The sequence below is a fragment of the Schistocerca cancellata genome, chromosome 3 (genome assembly GCF_023864275.1).
Source record: "Schistocerca cancellata isolate TAMUIC-IGC-003103 chromosome 3, iqSchCanc2.1, whole genome shotgun sequence".
Classification (NCBI taxonomy): Eukaryota; Metazoa; Arthropoda; class Insecta; order Orthoptera; family Acrididae; genus Schistocerca; species Schistocerca cancellata.
In genome coordinates, this window is record NC_064628.1 from 20,669,215 (window position 1) to 20,689,529 (window position 20,315).

Here is a 20,315-nt window from a genome sequence, read left to right on the forward strand (position 1 = left end):
AGGTTGTCGGACTGCATCATTAATGTACTAATTGTGTAATACAGATCCATTACTGAGTGTGGTCGGGATTTTGTTGTATATGTCCATAACAACAAAAGCCCTGGGGAGCAGTTGTAATGGATCTGGGAGACATTTTTTTTTACCGTATTTGTCGATACCGAATGTAAATGTTTTCTTATATTTTTGTCAGGATTTATTATAATTTGTCTTATTATATGTTAATTTACTTCTGTTTTTGAGAGTAAAAGCATATTGATTACTATTAGAAAATGTATCGAAGAATAGCAGAGAGACTGATTACAACTGGAAGATTGTGTGTGGTGTAAAACATCTTTGACGTTGGAGTCATCTTTGACTGTACTTAGTCGGCAGCTAACTCTTGGTGTGTGTTGACCATGGTGTTGACGGAAGAACAATTTGAAGTATGTTACTATTATTTTTGTATGAACTAAAAAAAAAAGAAGAAATTACATTTGAAGAAACTGTATTTGAAACACCAAAATGAGAGAAACACGTTGAACCACGTCAATTCTGCAACCAACAAAGATGCATTGTGGAATCATTCTCAGACAACTGAAGCCAAGACTATATCGCCGTATAAACGTTTAATGGAAAAGGTACTGTCACGAAATATGGCAAATTTAAGTAAATAAGAAAAAATAGTGATCATATTTTCAACTTGTGTCTTAGCAGTATTTCAAATGGATCCCAGACTACTACTATGTATCACTTCTTGTAATATTCAAAATTCATGTCCTGCTGCTGGTTCCTCATGTGAGGAAAGTAGAAGTCATAGTGTGTGAATAAAGAGGATGGGAAAAATTTCATAGTCCAGAGTAGCTGCCTGAAGTGAATAACTTGCTGACACATTTTGCAGTGAACTTATTTGGACAACATCCAGTGCTGCTTGGGTCTGACACTTTGTATCAATATGCAACCCATTATTTTCTAATAATTGACCCCTACAGAGATAATCTGCCAACAATGCACTATGGCAGTTCTAAAGGACACTAAAGAGACTTTCGGAAATTATGTTTTTTTCCCTTTCTTTGGCAGCAGTGATGTTGAGTGCTCCCGTTGCTTGCTCGGCTGCTTAGAACTCAGTCACAACAATTAATACAGCATACATCCATGGTGATCAGATGTTCAAAAAAGGTCAACACACTGGCCAAGCCATAACCTTTTTATGTTGTTACTTCTTGTGGTGTAATTTTTGTTCAGGCATGAGAAACTACTAACTCTATCACATCTAGAAGCTTGCAAATGACCACTGTATTTGCTTTTGAGTTACTAGTTCCTCATTAGGATATGAATTAATGCTTTTCTCCTCATCATCCAATAACTTTGCCACACTGGAAATCGCTATTCCATTAAGCCACAGAGTAATAATTGGGGATGCTGTTTTCATACAAGTCATCCAGCTCACCAAGCATTTCATTAGTGTTTTTCTTTTCAAGAATGGGAAAGGAATCTATGCACAAACCTCCATCATTTCAAGAGGGTGCACCATCTTTGAGTTTGTACTCTAATGGAGTTCTGCATTTGATAATACACTCCTGGAAATTGAAATAAGAACACCGTGAATTCATTGTCCCAGGAAGGGGAAACTTTATTGACACATTCCTGGGGTCAGATACATCACATGATCACACTGACAGAACCACAGGCACATAGACACAGGCAACAGAGCATGCACAATGTCGGCACTAGTACAGTGTATATCCACCTTTCGCAGCAATGCAGGCTGCTATTCTCCCATGGAGACGATCGTAGAGATGCTGGATGTAGTCCTGTGGAACGGCTTGCCGTGCCATTTCCACCTGGCGCCTCAGTTGGACCAGCGTTCGTGCTGGACGTGCAGACCGCGTGAGACGACGCTTCATCCAGTCCCAAACATGCTCAATGGGGGACAGATCCGGAGAGCTTGCTGGCCAGGGTAGTTGACTTACACCTTCTAGAGCACGTTGGGTGGCACGGGATACATGCGGACGTGCATTGTCCTGTTGGAACAGCAAGTTCCCTTGCCGGTCTAGGAATGGTAGAACGATGGGTTCGATGACGGTTTGGATGTACCGTGCACTATTCAGTGTCCCCTCGACGATCACCAGTGGTGTACGGCCAGTGTAGGAGATCGCTCCCCACACCATGATGCCGGGTATTGGCCCTGTGTGACTCGGTCGTATGCAGTCCTGATTGTGGCGCTCACCTGCACGGCGCCAAACACGCATACGACCATCATTGGCACCAAGGCAGAAGCGACTCTCATTGCTGAAGACGACACGACTCCATTCGTCCCTCCATTCACGCCTGTCGCGACACCACTGGAGGCGGGCTGCACGATGTTGAGGCGTGAGCGGAAGACGGCCTAACGGTGTGCGGGACCGTAGCCCAGCTTCATGGAGACGGTTGCGAATGGTCCTCGCCGATACCCCAGGAGCAACAGTGTCCCTAATTTGCTGGGAAGTGGCAGTGCGGTCCCCTACGGCACTGTGTAGGATCCTACGGTCTTGGCGTGCATCTGTGCGTCGCTGCGGTCCGGTCCCAGGTCGACGGGCACGTGCACCTTCCGCCGACCACTGGCGACAACATCGATGTACTGTGGAGACCTCACGCCCCACGTGTTGAGCAATTCGGTGGTACGTCCACCCGGCCTCCTGCATGCCCACTATACGCCCTCGCTCAAAGTCCGTCAACTGCACATACGGTTCACGTCCACGCTGTCGCGGCATGCTACCAGTGTTAAAGACTGCGATGGAGCTCCGTATGCCACGGCAAACTGGCTGACACTAACGGCGGCGGTGCACAAATGCTGCGCAGCTAGCGCCATTCGACGGCCAACACCGCGGTTCCTGGTGTGTCTGCTGTGCCGTGCGTGTGATCATTGCTTGTACAGCCCTCTCGCAGTGTCCGGAGCAAGTATGGTGGGTTTGACACACCGGTGTCAATGTGTTCTTTTTTCCATTTCCAGGAGTGTAAAAAGCAATCATCACCTGTTGTATAATTACATTTCTAACAGAAGATGATATTTTCTTCATGAACCACAGTAATCAAATGCCTAGCACAGTTTGCTACACAGTCAGTTTGTACATTTAAAAATGTTATGAAGCGATAACTGAGCTATTTATTTTATGTAAAAAAATGAAATAAAACACTGCCATCTTGATAAGTCACCCATAGATGTGAAACTCAGTGTCATTGAGGCACTTGAAATATGCAGACAGTTCTGAAAAGTCACAAAATATTCAGTGTTCAGACCCAACAAGACTATAGAAAATTGTTCTCAGTACTAAACATGGACTGTCTTCTTATGTGGCAGCACAACAAGAACCATTTAGATGTACACAAATAATCCCCTGAATTGAAAACATTGATGCAGTAGCAATATGTGTGAAATCTACACTACATTAAGAATTTTTAATATTCTGTACAGCACCATGAAACTCATTTTGAAAAGAACAGTGACTTTTAGAACTTTTACAAACAATAGCTCCAATACTCAGATTTTTTTTCCTTACATGACAACTGCTACAAGCTGCATTTTCTCTGGTGTTTCATTAGATATCTGCAATTATGTTTTTGAAATATGTAGATGGAGTAATCCAAATAAATACTGCCCAGTGTCAAAAGAAAATTTCAGTTTGTTTCTTATCACAAACAAAATATTTTTAAAAGAGAGACTTTTTATGGTCATTCAACAGGTTGGATCCAAAGTAGTTTAGTGGGATATTCAGTTCTATAATGCAGTATGTCTCAACAGGAGTAGCAAAATAAGAAGAACAATCAGTAGACCAGCAGTGCCTCAGTAGAGCAACTGCCCAGTCATAGTGGAAAGATGGCATGGCACATCCTGGGACACAAAATAGGACAAGGAAGGCAATATGACAGGAAGTTTCAAATCGGCACACACTACACTGCAGAATGAAAATTAATTCTGGAAAACATTCACCAGACTGCAGCTAAGCCATGTCTTGAGATACCCTTTCTTCCAGAAGTACTAGTCTGCAAGGTATGCAGGACAACTTCTGTGAAGTTTTGGAATGTGGGAGAGAGGTATTGGTGGAAGTGTAGCTGTGAAGGTGGATCTTAAATTGTTCTTGAATATCTGCCAGTAGAGCACTTGCCTGAGAAAGGCAAAGGTTCCAAGTTTGAGTCCTGGTCTAGCTTCTAGTTGCAAGAAAGACATGGCAAATAACTATTTACCCAGCTTTTGGCATGTTTTGTTGTTATCAACTGCATTAGAGACAGATCAGGAGCAAGCCATGCAGCCACAGTGCTAACACAGGTAGGACAATATAACTTCCACGAGTTTTTTGCAGAGTGTCCTAGAGTTTCCTTTGCCACATAACTAATATGATAGGATTTACTGGATTTTACTAAGTCCTGAAATCAACAAAAAAACCAGTTCCAGTACCTTCTGGCACAGATAATATCTGTTATGATTTGTTCATCATGCCATTTTTGTTCTAGTTGCTCCGACTTCAGGGCTGGCCTGCACTGTGCTTTCCGTCTGCTACCACCATGTTTTGCTATCATTATTAAGACAAACTGATATTTATCACATTCAACTATTTTTGGTTCCAATCTATTGAACGGGCTCATAAAATTCCATTTTCCATTTTAAGAAACATTTTTATACCAAGAAACAATCTTAAGTATTCCTTTGACAATGGGCATTAATTGTTTGGCATAACTTAGTCCACACTAATCACAATATGAAATAAGAATTGAACCTGGAACATTTCATGTAACGTTTAGTCATCCAAAGTTCATCTATATATACTGTCAGCAAAAGTCACATCTCCCTTGGCTTTCACCTATTTTGTTACTATATTTGTACCTACATATAATATTGGTTACCTATTCCATATGTAGGAAAGTTTTTCCATTTATTTGTAAAAAGCAATGATTTTTTGCACAATACTAAAGTATTGGTTCAAACAAACATATTAGAAAGCACTAAAAAAGCATAGACAGTTTCATCACAGATTTAAGTGCATTCAAAGCCTTATTAACAATCAAAAGCTGAATGAAGCCTAATGAGCATAAGGAGAGCAATGCAAGAAACAGTCAATGAATTCAAAAGAAAAACATTTTGCCAACCAATCTGATGAAAAGTCCTAGGTAGTTATGTCTTCATAAAGTCAGTACACCGATCAAAATAATCTACTCTGTTGCTCAGTGATCATACTGATGCTGAAACAGAAGATAGCAGAGAAGTTCAAAGTATGTATTATATCAGACTAGAACTACACTGTCTTCCAGGCAGGTGTTGTAGGTTGCCAGCTCTCCAGGAGGATGTGATTAACAGTTCACATCAACACAACTCACCAATCTGTTTACAAGCCTAGCCTTGCACAGCTCAAGCCATTTATGTCATAGTTTCAACACCTCCTCCATGGTGTCCAGCACTATCAGCCTCACTGATAGGCAGCATTACTATCATGGTAGAGTGCTGTAATCTGGACACTACTTTGTTACGCCACGTCTCATGCCCACCCAATGCCACTCCGATATCCCTCCGCTGGAGAGTATTTAGGCCACCATACTGTGGCCAGTACACCCTCTGGGTGTCACGTTGGTCACACCAGCAACCCAGCGATCAGAGTCATCACCCTTGCTGTGAGCACCTGTTGCCAGCAATATGCAGGACCACAGCCCGCTGCTCCCAGGTGCCACGTCTTGCTGCGTGTCGTCCCACCAGTGGCTGCCATTGTCAAGCCATCACCATCTCCATCCACCGAGGCCTCAAGTTCCAGAAGCATTGCCATCTAGCTACATCCCTGACATCCACCATCACCCAAAATCTGCCAACGCCCCATGTCCCAGAAACATCATCATCCCACCAACAGTTACTGTCATCAAGCCATTGCCTCCAACACCTACTGATGCTCTATGTCCTTCAAGCCCTTCATCCTTAAGCACCATCAATCATCCTCGGCCCCTTCTGTTCTGCCACTCAGTATGACTTGTGGACTTTACTGTGTATGCACAACCCAGGTAACATTGAAGAATGGCATATCTGTCTGTATTTATGGTTAGTGAATCTGACTTTTACTGATAATAAGCAGTTTTTGGGGCACTCCCGGATTTCGTTGGTAATCTGCAGCACACCTTGGTCACTGACACAAAATATTGAATTATGTCTTCCGAAACTATTTCACTGTAGATCATAATATGGTTCATTCTTTCAGTTACCGCATGGACACTGAAATGAAACATTAAAGTTCGTCATTGTGGATCAGAAAAGCAACTAAAATTTTTCAGTTGAGGAAATGCAAATGGACTGGCTGATGTACTTGGACCATTTTACGTAGATTATTAAAAGAACTTACTCCCCTTCTAAAAGCAGTTTATACTCTGTAGGTCACTGGAAAAGTAAAAGGATCCAACTGTGTGAAGGGAGATGCAGGTGATTTTGGTTTTTTAGATGAAATGTCTGGCAGATGTACATTATTGTATTATTTGAAACATGAATTGGTTAATCAATGTGTCTTCTCTCTCATCAGATATACAGAGGAATCTGCAACAATGGGCAATTTTGGGGGGGAGGGGGGGGGGGGGAAGTGGGGGAGGGAAGAGAATGTCCTCGTGTGTTAGTATAGTCAATTACTAGATTTGTCCCACACTGTTACCCATAATAAAAAAACTTATTTATGAATAAATGTTAATGCTAAGACTTACTATCCACATGTATATGCCACTTCAAAAATTCTCTCGAGACTCTCTGTATTATATACAATTTAAAATGTGTAGCCTATGCCTTTGTCCTCATCCATATCTCTCTCTCTCTCTCTCTCTCTCTCTCTCTCTCTCTCTCTCTCTCTGTGTGTGTGTGTGTGTGTGTGTGTGTGTGTGTGTGTAAAATCACTTTCCCATGTATATTACAAAAAGATATAGCCTGTGTCCATCTAAATGTTCACTACACTATCAAGAAAAATTTGAAGTAAATCAGTCAATAACTTTTTGAGATATATGGTATCAATGTTTTCATGTTGTATTTTACATGTATGTGTACTGTGATACACTATTTATATTAAACATATAGAGCCTAGGTGCTAATTTAGGGTATACTCATCTCCACTCCAAATTTCATCCAAATCCATTCAGCCATTTCAGCGTAAAGTTGTGCAGTTTGCACTGTGTTTATTGTGATAAAAAAGGCAATAAAGAAAGAACTCACAAAGGCAACTATGGCTAAAAAAGTATCTAAATAACAGAGGTACTTTACCGCGAGATATGCAAAATGATGGCGATGTTTTGTTTGAAAATTCCACAAGAACGTCACAGCAAGATTTTGAATTTTTGGTTATGAAACAGAAACATGTATCTCTACGGAAGAAACTGTTACACGAAATGCAATTTCTGTAGAGATGCAAGTGGCAATAACATTCCATTACCTGCATCTGGCGATTCATATACTAGTTTGAGCTATTTGTTTCGCATCTCAAAATAAAACATTTCAGTGGTTATTTCTGAAACTGCAAAGCACGTAAGGGGTAGTCTTAGTGATTATGTGAAGTTTAGTTAGCGTTCATAAGTTTTTTACTTTATACAGATATTGTTTGCACAGTTAAAACACAGAATGGGACTGGTCCTGAAGATTCGAGGGTTTGGCAGTTGGTGTGTCAAAGGCGCTGTGATGCCGAGACGATCCATCTTGATCCAAATTTTTCTGCATACAAGCAGTGCAGTTGAAGTTCATTTATTGAAATGAAAAATAGACTTGAAAATGTCAGAATTTGTAACTGATATCTCTGATCAGTCAGTGTTAGATTCATGGCACTAAATCCACGTTCACATTCAGCGCTAAATGTAGATATAATTTCAATTGCTTTCATAAGTTCTTTTCACAGAAGTGGGCGTGTATTGAGGATTTTCTTTATAAAATCTTTCAAAAATCTTTGACTAGTGAAGCACATGTGCTTTCACTTAATTTAAAATCTCCCTTCTTACATAAGTGAGGAACTGACATGTCACCATAAAACACACGTTCATATCCGTCTCACGGCTATGCTTCTGAATTTAAAATGGCTGCAAATGAAAAGAAATCCAAGTCTTCAAAGCAGTTTTTTTATATTGTCTAGCAAAGACTGGAAACAGTTCTTCCTAAATATCTTAAATTTATTACATTCATCACAAGAAGATTCTTTAATTAATACTTCTTTGAATATGTGCTTTTCCTCCAACTCTTTTACAATTATGCTCATTTGCACTTTGCATGATCACAAATTTTATCATTTAGTTCTTTTGTATTATCAGCAGAAACACCAACTAAAAATGCATTTTCTATATGCACACATTCCATGCTTTCCACTGTAAGTTCACAAACTTCAGAACACACTGTGAATATTGCCAAGTTTTAGTCATTTACAGATAGCCACACAGCTTAATCTTTTGTTAGTTTTGAAAATGTGATAATGCTACACAATTTCCTACTACAATTTCAAGCCTACTGTTACTCCCATCCCTACCTTCGCAATTCTCACAGTTTTCAGTCACCAAAGATTCACTATTTCTTTCTGTTGGCATCATCATCATCATCATCATCATTTTGTTTTTCAAATCCACCGTCTGTTTTATCTCCTTTAGCACCACTGTTAGTATATGTTTGCACATATACCTAGTAATGCACTGTTCTTAAGGAATGGTGAAATTTTGCTTTGCTAGAAAGCCATGCTGAAATTCCATAGTTCTTACAGGTTGAAATTCCATAGTTCTCACAGGCCTGCACGCACTCAGCTCACTAACAATGCTACTGAAGCGGGAACTTCCAGAGATCACCGTATCTTTTGTGGATGCGAGAGAACAACCGAACAGCACCAATTAATTTCGCATTCGTGATACCGGGGAAGCTGTGTTAAGCTTGACCCATGTGGTCCACGACTGGCAAGGCCAGACTGCCGAATCCCATCTGCTGGGTATTGTTGCTCAGTTTGGACTGCTTTGTGCTTCTGTCCAGTACATATTCGTCCATGCTGCACTGTTGCCAAAATCTGGTCTAATTTAAATGTGGCTGCAGGTACCGCGGTTGCTCGCCTTGTGCCGGGACCCGTGGGTGAATTTCAGCTCTGCTGCTCAGGCACCTCTGTGGTATGGCTGCCACACTACTTGTCTTGCAAGCACGCACGTAATGAATGGTGGACCTTACATGAAATCAACAATGACAGCATGAAAATGACAATTCAGTTTGAAATGATTTGAGGTGCTTACGGACATAGGCTTTTTCCAAAATTAATGAGCAAACATGTTAACAGTAATAATGTCTCAATATTTTTTGTTTACGGGTCCACGAATTTAAATTAAATGTCAAGTTTTATGTACCCAGTGAGTGGAAAATAAACATCCTTGGATCAGATAGGTAATTTAAAATCAGAAAGGGGGAGGGGGGGGGGGATGGAAATCACCCCCCTCACCCCTCCCTCCAAATTGAACACTCATCTGCACATAAAAAAAGCGTTACCATGTTGACTGCACGGATTACCACATGGCGTAAAGACTATTTAAAAATTGATCAAAATGATCAAAGAGTCTCTCAGATCAGCAAAGGACAAACAGGACTCACTAACAATGTCGGGAATATACCACATACCCTGAACTTGTAGGAAAGTCTATGTTGAAATGATTGGATGATCTATCATTAAACATAGACAGTAATGCAGGTTGGGATGGGTGGAGAAATTGGACATGATAGAGCACGCACTGTAAGACACCGACCACATAATAGAATTTGCCGACATGGATGTTCTTGCTGTGGAGAAGAGCTACCAAGCACATGTGTTCAGCGAAGCCACAGATATCCACAAACATGGTAACAGCTTTAACAAGGAAGAGGAAAGGACCAAGATGAATGGATCCTGATTCCAGTGCTGCAGCAAACAATCGTTGCAGGTAACGAGGCGAGCACCACTACGATAATAACCAGTGAAATGCCTCTCAGACATTGGTGCAACAGGTACATATAAGCTGCCGCTGTGAGCTCGACTCCTGTCCGCCATCAGCAATGGAGAGGGAAGCTTTGACAAGCCAGCCACTTGTGATGGTGAAACATCAGAAAAATCATCAAACATTGGCAAAAGAACCCGAGAATAAGCCAATAGGCAGTTTGTCATATTTAAACTCCAGTGGAAGACACTAGGATCATGGAGAGGTTACCCACAAAAATTCTGAGAGTGTACATTCCAAGAAGTCTGGAAACATATTTCCTCCCACGTCTCTCAAAATGATTAGAATTCAAAAGTCACAAAATATAGAGATCATACAGAGATTTACTGTTGGCTGGCTGCCCTTCCCAGTACCATTTATGGACACAACAGGGACGAGGGGAAATGATGGTGGTACTGGAAATACTTTTCATCACATTGCACGGTTTAGACGTAGATGAATATTTTTCCAAGGATGTTACTTGAGACGGGTATACTGTTTTCACTGTTAATAATGCCATTCAGTATAACTTTTGTACTTATTTTTTCATTTCTTTATTTTTACATATATTTGGTATTATGTACGAGGGCTGTTCAAAAAGTGGCTGTACTGATCTAATTTGCTGATTCATTATGAATGTAGATTAATGTAAGATATGAACTGATAAAGGCAGTATATTAAAAATTTAACAGCATTCTTTTTAGGAAAAGGACAATGGTAAATTTGGCATGGAATATAAACAACAGAAGCAGTAAAAGTTACACCTCATCTTGTACTTTTGATAATAAGCTGTCAACAGGAACATAAAAAAGATTTCAATCTTGTTAATGTGACTGTAGAGCACTCAATGCCTCTGCTAAACTGTGAGTGATTACCTTTACTTTTTCCATTGCTTTTAGGAAATTGAAGACAATACATTCAGCGAGTGACGTATGTAGGTGAATTGCCAGAATGAATCTTTCACTCTGCAGCACAATGTGCACTGATTTAGGACTTCTTGGCAGATTAAAACTTTGTGTAGCACCAGGATTTGAATCTGGAACATATCTGTGGACGGTGAATGTCCGGATTAATGTGATGGTCCGGCATACAGTTTTAATCTGCCAGGAAACTGGGTACATGAGTGATGTGGATAAGCAGTTAGGGATGCCTGTGAACAATGGCACAATACTTACAAGTATGCTTTGTGAGCAAGAGTGAGGAGGCGGTCTTGGTCGTAATGTTGCAGACCGCCAGCTCTTATTAGCTCCAGCAGGGCCTGTTGGCGCTCCTCATGGTGGCCTGTGCTTGGTGAGCCACTGCCTTCAGTCAGGAACTCAACCACCTGTTCAAAGAGCTGCCGCTCCACGTGCAGCAGACCACACCACGGCCGGGCCAGCTGACGTGCCAGGAATGTGAACAGAGAACCGACCTGGCTTGGCTGCAACCCAATCAGTCCTGTTATTAAAATGTAATTTTAATGGCTATCCAAATTTTAAATATTGCATGTACATAAGTCAGGTAGTGACTCTGGAAAAAAAAAACTATCCAAACTGAAAAATATTAAAAATTCCCCACTTTAACGCGTGCTGGACAAGGACTTGGACCCTTACACCAGTCTTTGGCAGATAGTGTTTGCCAAATGTACTTCTAACAGAGACTAAAGGCATTCGATCCTTAATAACAACAGTATACCTGTTCTTTCTGAACTGCTGGTTCCACTGCATTGTGGGAGAGGCTTTGAATAAATGTAGAGAAGCTGGTGGTAGATGCTCAAGTAGCATAACTGAAGATATATTGGTCACAAAAAGCAGGTATCAGGATTTTAGTCCTTGTCTGGCACATTTTTCTGGGTTTGTATCCCAGTTAATACTGTCATTTTCTTTCCACTATATTTTGAGACCTTACCTGGTTGCCTCTGCTAGAAATTGAGTGCACACTTTTTTTTTTTTCCATTGGTACGAGGGGCATTTGGAAAGTCCGTGCAAAAATAAAAACTACTAATGTGTTTGGGGCAAACCTTTTTTATTTTTTGACAGTCTCCTTTTAGACTTATACACTTCGTCCAACACTGTTCTAATTTTTTGATCTCTTCCGAATAATAGGAGTTGTCCAAGTCTGCAAAATTGCTATTAGTTGCTGCAATCCCCTCCTTGTTTGAATAAAATCTTTGTTCCACCATCCATTCTTCAAATTGGGGAACAAATAGTAGTCCAAGGGAGCCAAGTCTGGAGAATAGGGGGATGTGAAACGAGTTGGAATCCTACTTCCATTAATTTTGTGGCCACAACTGCTGATGTGTGTGCTGGTGCATTGTAGTGATAGAAAAGGACTTTTTCGCATCCAATCGCCAGCGTTTTTCTTGTAGCTCGGTTTTCAAACGGTCCAATTATGATGAATAATATGCACCTGTAATAGTTTTACCCTTTCCCAGATAGTCGATGAGGATTATCCCCTGCGAATCCCAAAAGACAGTCGCCATAACCTTTCCGGTCGAAGGACTGGTCTTCGCCTGTTTTGGTGCAGATTCGCCCTTGGTAACTCATTGTTTAGATTGTTTTTTGGCTTCAAGAGTATAGTAATGCATGCATGTTTCATCCACGGTGACAAAACGACGCTTAAGGTACTGTGGATCCTTCCTGAACAGCTGCAAACCATCCTTGCAACACTACACACGATTCCGTTTTTGGTCAAGCATGAGCAATCGCTGAACCCATCTTGCAGATAGCTTTCTCATGTCCAAATGTTTATGCAAAATATAATGTACCCGTTCATTCGAGATGCCCGCAGCACTAGCGATCTCATGCACCTTAACTCTTCTGTCATCCAGCACCATATCATGGATTTTATCAATGATTTCTGGAGTCATAACATCCACAGGGCGTCCAGAACATTCAGCATCACTTGTGCCTATATGACCACTCCGAAAATTTTGAAACCACTTATAAACTATTCTAATCGAAGGTGCAGAGTCACCGTAAGTGTATCAAGCTTCTCTTTAGTCTCCCAAGGAGTTTTGCCTTTCATAAAGTAATGTTTAATCACCAAACAAAATTCTTCTTCATCCATTTTTGACAATCACTCGACTTCCCTGATTCACGCAAATGTCAAACACAAAGAAATAGACCAATATGGCTGAAACTTTGTGTGTCATCTTTCCAAAGATGCTACTATCTAAAAATGACCTTGATACGCGTCAGTGGTGCCATCTCTCGGACTTTGCATGGACTTTTCAAACGCCCTTTGTAACTGTTTGAGCTCCAACTGAACTGCAAAAGAGACATGCTGTATGCCACTCTAGCAATTGCAGCATAACCTTCAAAGAATGAAGTAGTTCCAAGCCTGACAATTTGAGGAGAGACACCATCTTATCTGTGTTGTGTCCCAGCTGCAAACTCAGAAATAATCTATTTCACCAATAAAGCGTGAAGGATTATCATTTCACTCGAGGGGAGGAGATAATTTGTAACATATATGCTCTTCACAGCTACACTGTTACTGTGAAAGTTGACATTTATTACGAGGTGCCAGGATGAACATATTATATCTACATTCACAAAAACAGAGTATGACATCAATATTTTGGCAATGAACAGTATAAAAAGTTATATCAGCCTGGTGCTAGAATTGGAACTGCACAACAGATAAGATCATGTGTCTCCTCCACTCACCATACTTGGAATGTGACAACATTAGACCAATTTATTCTTTGTCAGCCAAACAAATGCCAGTAATTCATGCAGTGTGTCCTATTCACAACTTGCTTAGAGTCCAGAAAATGAGCATGTCACACCTGACAAGGACAAATAGTGAAGTTTTAAAAATATCATGCAAGAAAAATAACAATGTGCTCAGCTACAAAATCCAAAAGCTTCCTAATCATCACTTTCACTAAGAAAGCCAGAAAGACCATAGATTTAACTTGACACATATAATAAATGCGATGTATAAGTTACAAATATTAGAAGATTTCTCGTTCCACATTCTTCACTGTCACACAAACTCTTCAAGGAATGCCACAGTGAAAGGCAAAGATTACACTGTATGTCACTATCATTCCATTTTACCATCCCCTCTCTCTGTCCTATTCTTCTCATGAAAGGTGTGCTGGAAAAACAATGGTTTAGGCACTTATGACATTACAATACCACCACCACCAAGAACAACTGTTATATAGCTACTGTGTAAGTTCTAATTTCTCTTACTTTACCCCCTTTTTCATTTTATGGGACTTGTAAGTGGGAGAAAATAATGCGTCGTTAGTCTCTTATCATAAAGGCATGATCTTCAAAGTATTAAAATGAATTCATTATGAATTTTCTCTGTGTCCTCTACTTTTATTACCTCGTAAAGGTCCCAGAATGATGAGCAGTGCTCAAGTACAGTACAATGGATGAATTTAAGCTAATTCTTTGGGATTTTCTGGACAAAGTTAAATCTGGCATTTGCTTTTCTGGCATAATTTTCATGGAGTTGTTTCACATTAAAACGATTCAGACACATACATCTCAACTTTTGCAGTAGAGGCTGGTTACAGTACTTCATCAACAACAGTTCGACATGCAAGTCGCCGAAGTGGCGTCAAATCGAAAGACTTGCAACTGGCAAATGGTCTACCCGACGGGAGGTCCTAGTCACATGACATTTCATCAACAACAGTGTAATGGAAATAATAACTGGTCCTTATGCATATTTATGAGCAATATTACATATGTGTATGGTGCGGGTTAGCTGTTAGAATCTGCAACAAGTTATGTTCATTTGAAAGTATTCCTACAATTTTATAAAATTTAGTAGTGTTTTGACACCCTCCACAAAAACAGCATACTCCATGATGCCTCTTATAACTTCCAATTTTATTCAACAGCTCATTTAAGGTATATTTACCCAGGGAAGTGATAGTTTTAACTAACTGATGCTGCCTTCCTTACTTTTGGTAGGCACTTAATTCAGTTCTGCAATGCAGTTCAGTGAGCAAAATATGAGCTTACCAAGTATCAAACCAGATTTGTGATTGGATTCAGACCCTTACTTGCAGACAGAACTCAACACATCACTCTTTAAGGCATAAAATTGACACATGAGAAGTTAATTTTGGGAGCACCCCGAGGTATTGTTGGAGGCCCAGTGCTGTTGCGAATATATATAAATTATCTATCTAAAAACAAAGATGATGTAACTTACCAAACGAAAGCGTTGGCATGTTGATAGACACACAAACAAGCACAAACACACACACAAAATTTAAGCTTTCGCAAGCAACGGTTGCTTCATCAGGAAAGAGGGAAGGAGAGGGAAAGACAAAAGGATATGGGATTTAAGGGAGAGGGTAAGGAGTCATTCCAATCCCGGGAGCGGAAACATTTACCTTAGGGGGAAAAATGGACAGGTATATACTTGCGCACACACGCGCACACACGCGCGCACACACACACACACACACACACACACACACACACACACACACACACACACCCATCCGCACATATACAAACACAAGCAGACATTTGTAAAGGCAAGATGGATATGGATATGTGTGTGTGTGTGTGTGCGTGCGCGCGCATGCGCGCGCGCCCAAGTGTATACCTGTAATTTTTTCCCCCCTAAGGTAAGTCTTTCCACTCCCGGGATTGGAATGACTCCTTACCCTCTCCCTTAAAACCCACATCCTTTCGTCTTTCACTCTCCTTCCCTCTTTCCTGATGAAGCAACCGTTGGTTGCGAAAACTTGAATTTTGTGTGTGTGTGTTTGTGTGTCTATCAACATGCCAACGCTTTTGTTTGGTAAGTTACATGATCTTTGTTTTTAGATATATTTTTCCAACGTGGAATGTTTCCCTCTATTATATTTACATAAATAATGTATATCTAAAAACAAAGATGATGAGACTTACCAAACAATAGCGCTGGCAGGTCGATAGACACACAAACAAACACAAACATACACACAAAATTCAAGCTTTCGCAACAAACAGTTGCTTCGTCAGGAAAGAGGGAAGGAGAGGGAAACCCACATCCTTTCGTCTTTCCCTCTCCTTCCCTCTTTCCTGACGAAGCAACTGTTTGTTGCGAAAGCTTGAATTTTGTGTGTATCTTTGTGTGTCTATCGACCTGCCAGCGCTTTTGTTTGGTAAGTCTCATCATCTTTGTTTTTAGATATATTTTTCCCACGTGGAATGTTTCCCTCTATTATATTCATATATAAATAATCTAGCAGATAAAAATTAGAAGCTCCATGAGGTCTTTCACAGACAATGTTGTTGTTTACAGCAAGGCTGCAACACAACAAAGACTGTGCTAAAATATAGGAAGAACTGCAAAGGATGGATAATCAGTGTAGTTGACCATGAAAATGAAAACATAATGTACTGCACATAAACAGGTAAATAATTTGATTATTATTTGATTACATTGTTGGCAACAAATCACTGGAAAGACTAGCAATCACAAACTATCTAGGCATAGTTGTATGGAGCGGCCTAAAGTGGAATGAGCATATAAAACTAGCTGGAGGAAATGCAGATGCCAATCAGTCACTGGAAGAATATTCAAGAACTGCAAATTACCCAGCAAAACAGTGGCTTTCAAAACATTTATGTGACTGATTCTTCAGTGTGCTCTTCAGTCCAGGTCCCTTTATCGGGTTGCATTAATAGAAGAGACAGAAAAGTTTCAATGAGTAGTGGGATGTTTCATTATGGGTTCATTTAATAAGAACAACAGCATAATGGAAACACTCAACAAACTCTAGTGGCTGAGGCTACAAGAGAAATTTTGTAGATAACTAATAGATCTACTATTGAAACTGTATGAGGAAGTTCCACATATATCTCATAAAATGACCAAAATGAGAAAAATGGAGCAACTTGAGCTCCTATGGAGATCTATCTGCTGTGTCGTATGCATGCACAAAACGCAGCCAGGGCTAAAGCACCACAGGCGCAAAGATGCAAACTGCTGACAGTGCCACACAGACTCGCCACTTGCGCGAGTTCCACCAGTGCCACGGGCGGCGTCGAGGATGGAGATATCGACTTCACCTCGGCCAACTGCTGGTCGAGTACAATCCACCAACGACTGGACGACAATGGATAGAAGCCTACTTGCAAGGTAGAAGAGCTGCTCTCACCTACTTGGTTAGAGATCATTGTCCAGGGCTGACTTAGACAGGGAACATCATTTAGTGAACTCTTAGAAGTGAACAGACAGTTGTTGCAAATTGCATTTGCTGTGGACTGTGAAGTTTACCTATGATTATTTGCACTTAGCCATCAAGGGCCTTTTTTTGTGTTTTATTACATGCAGTACTGTAGACTTCATTATTCGACAAGTCAATAAAATAAATAAGCTTTTTTAACTCATTAGTGTAACTTTATAACTAGTTCATTGGAGTGTTGTAGAACCTTTGTTCTCCTACATTGTTACCTGACCCTGGGGGACAGTTCTGTAATAGTGGCAGGGAGAAATTGTCTTAGCGGCATACTGCATCAGAAGTCGTTTCGTGAGCTCACAAATTTGGCCTACCGTAACAACAACAGCAACTCTACCTCCACAGCAGTAGCAGCGAGGCCTTTACGTAACACAAAACAGGCGACGAGGGTTTACAAATTTACCATTACTTGTTCTTCCAACACAACATTTGCAAATGTAACAGAGATGCAGGTGTGAGGTAGCTTGCAGAGTCCAAATGTAGATGTATAATTTGTGTCTTTGGTTGACAAATAACAGTGAAGTTTGAAACTCCAGACATCTCTTACAACATTTACAACAGTAAGAACCAATTTTAAACTGTCCAGTAGATTTACTGTTTGCTTATTATGTTAATACACAGAGATACAGACATAAAGACAACTTGTGTAATGCTGTGAAAGATGCAAATAAGGAAAGTAACAATTGAATATTTTACATGGTGAGTATGTATTATTCTGATATGTATAACTTTTGTTCAAAATATTAGGAAAAGATAAATTGCTACTCACTCTAAAGATGACACGTTGAGTTGCAGACAGGCACAATGAAAAACTGTTACATATTTACCTTGTGACTAGCGATCTTGAAATTTCAACCTTAAGTTTCCATTGTTTGATTTTGTTCAGAATATTAAATTATACATGCCAGGTGAGCCTCAAATGTAAAGGCTGTTTGACACAAAATATGACCAACTGCAGTGAACATCCTGTGCCTGTACAGCAGCATGCCCTTCCTTTTTAGGGTTCTGTACATCAGTCGATAAAAATGGAACTCTTATAGGATCACTTCGTTGTTAGTCTGTGTGTCTGATTGTTAACAACCCTTTTTCTCGGGATCGGGTAGATGTCCCACTTTGGAATTTATGTCACATACTAATGTCCACAGACCCTTGATGGTGTAAAAATTTAAGTTTCGTAGTCAATGCAATCAAAAGATACAGTCACTTACGTTACAAATTCTGATACTTGCAGACTCACTCATTAAAACTTATAGGGTACATTCCGTGACCTAGAATTGTGAAACGTGGCAGGAGCACGGTTTCACAGTAAAAGTAAAAAAATTAATTTGAAAATTGTTAATTTATAATTATGTCACATGAAGAAACTTTTTTGTCAGTTGTTATCTGACTGTCTGTCCATCTGTTAAGATCACTTTTTCCCAGGAATGGATAGAGGTATCAAGTTGAAATTTATGTTGCATACTAAGGTCAGTTGTCCCTCAGCGATGTGAAAAATTTAAGCTTCGAAGTCAATGCAATTAAAAGATACAATCATTTATGTCACACGTTTTGATACTCACACACTATATGGTACAACCTGTTGAACTAGAATCATGAAATTTGGCAAGATTCACAGTACAAGCAAAGGGAAAAAAATTTGAAATTGTTACACTCCCAGGATCAATATATTACCAGTATTGATATTGCTAACAAGTAAAAATTGTCGAGATTCTTGATTCTCGGTGTGGATGAACTATCTACACACATAATTAAATTTGTGCAGAACCCTCGGTGCAAGAGTGCTACTCGCACCTGGCAAATGTTTTGTGTGTGCAACTGAAGTTATTTGTATTACCTGGTATTGTTACTTTCTTTCTGTGTGCCAGAGTGGCTGCAAAAATACAGTGGTCTGAATCCCCAATTCAAAGAGACGCAGTGTGAATGTAAATTACAATGAACTGAGTGACACTTGAGCATCTTCACCAATTGGAGAAGTAGAACAAAGTAAGGCAATTGCATCATGCATTTACAGAAAGTTTGACAACTGTGCAATGTGGGGAGAGCAGTGGCATGCCTAGCACTCATGTACATCACACTGCTAAAATGGGCACAGGAAAAATTGCTGGACAATTATTAACATTCCAATGGTGTCTCCAAAAGGTGACCTAAGCAAGAGTGTGCCTAACTGTTACCAATATATGAATTGTTTGTGCAAGTGCACGTTCAGTACTGAAAAGAGTTGAGATGCTCACAAAAAATAAGCAATGATACTTACACGTTACATTACTGCTTTTTACAAGTCCAAACAGCGAACTAGCTTCAGGTGTCCCTCACTGTGATAAAAGCTAAAGTAGTTCACAGAAACACAATATTCTAGGAAAATGAAAAAGCTACATTATAGGAATAGAATGTGGTGTGAACTTTGTAGACTTTACCCAGCAAAGAACATGAGTAATACCTGAGGTGTACTGTAGAAGACATACAAAACTGAGGCATGACATTCAGACACGAAAATCAGAGAAGTTGATAAGAGGAACTGCTTTCATTAAAAAAAAAAAAAAAAAAAAAAAAAAAAAAAAAAAAAAAAAAAAAAAAAAAAAAATTCACACTTGCAAGACACGAAAATCAGAGAAGTTGATAAGAGGAACTGCTTTCATTAAAAAAAAAAAAAAAAAATTCACACTTGCACTAATCAGATGGTTTGGAATTTCAGGAGAGAAATTTATGGATCCTTTCCTCCTTGCAAACCAATCTCATATTCAGCAACTGTCACTTTCTCATTTCAGGAAAAAAGTTGCTTCTCAAAATTTTGAAGATGTGCAGTGTTGAAATTGGTACTTTGGAACTGTCTGAGAACATTTCCGTGGAGAAATTTAATGTAAAACTGTGATAAAAATGAGATGAAATGTATGTATGTAGTACGTAAATCCTAAAATGCACCTTTGATTTGCATTTTTGAGATATTTTTTCTTTTTTTAATAAAATAGCCTTTATTTTTTGAGATTCTACTTTGCACAATGTTGTCTGATAAATATATCAACAAGAACCCTGTTGCTCTTGGACGAAACTTACGCTATAAAGAGTTCGCATTTTTTTCCCCACAATATAGCGATATCCAATTCAAAAACCACACTAAAAAAGAATGTAAGTAAGGTGGTGATAGTTGCTACAAGTGCAGTAAGGTTAACACTTTATCTTTCATTGTTTCTATAAATAATTAACTAAC

The 20,315-nt window shown here is 39.8% G+C and overlaps 1 protein-coding gene across 1 annotated transcript in view; it reads right to left on the minus strand.

The window, feature by feature from the left end:
• The window catches only part of LOC126176813 (vacuolar protein sorting-associated protein 8 homolog), a 207,495-nt gene that overhangs the window by 67,766 nt on the left and 119,414 nt on the right, over window positions 1-20,315 (minus strand). Inside the window, exon 15 of the mRNA XM_049923995.1 lies at window positions 11,097-11,341. Within this exon, the coding sequence (XP_049779952.1) occupies window positions 11,097-11,341 (245 nt within the window). The remainder of the gene's footprint in view (window positions 1-11,096; window positions 11,342-20,315) is intronic.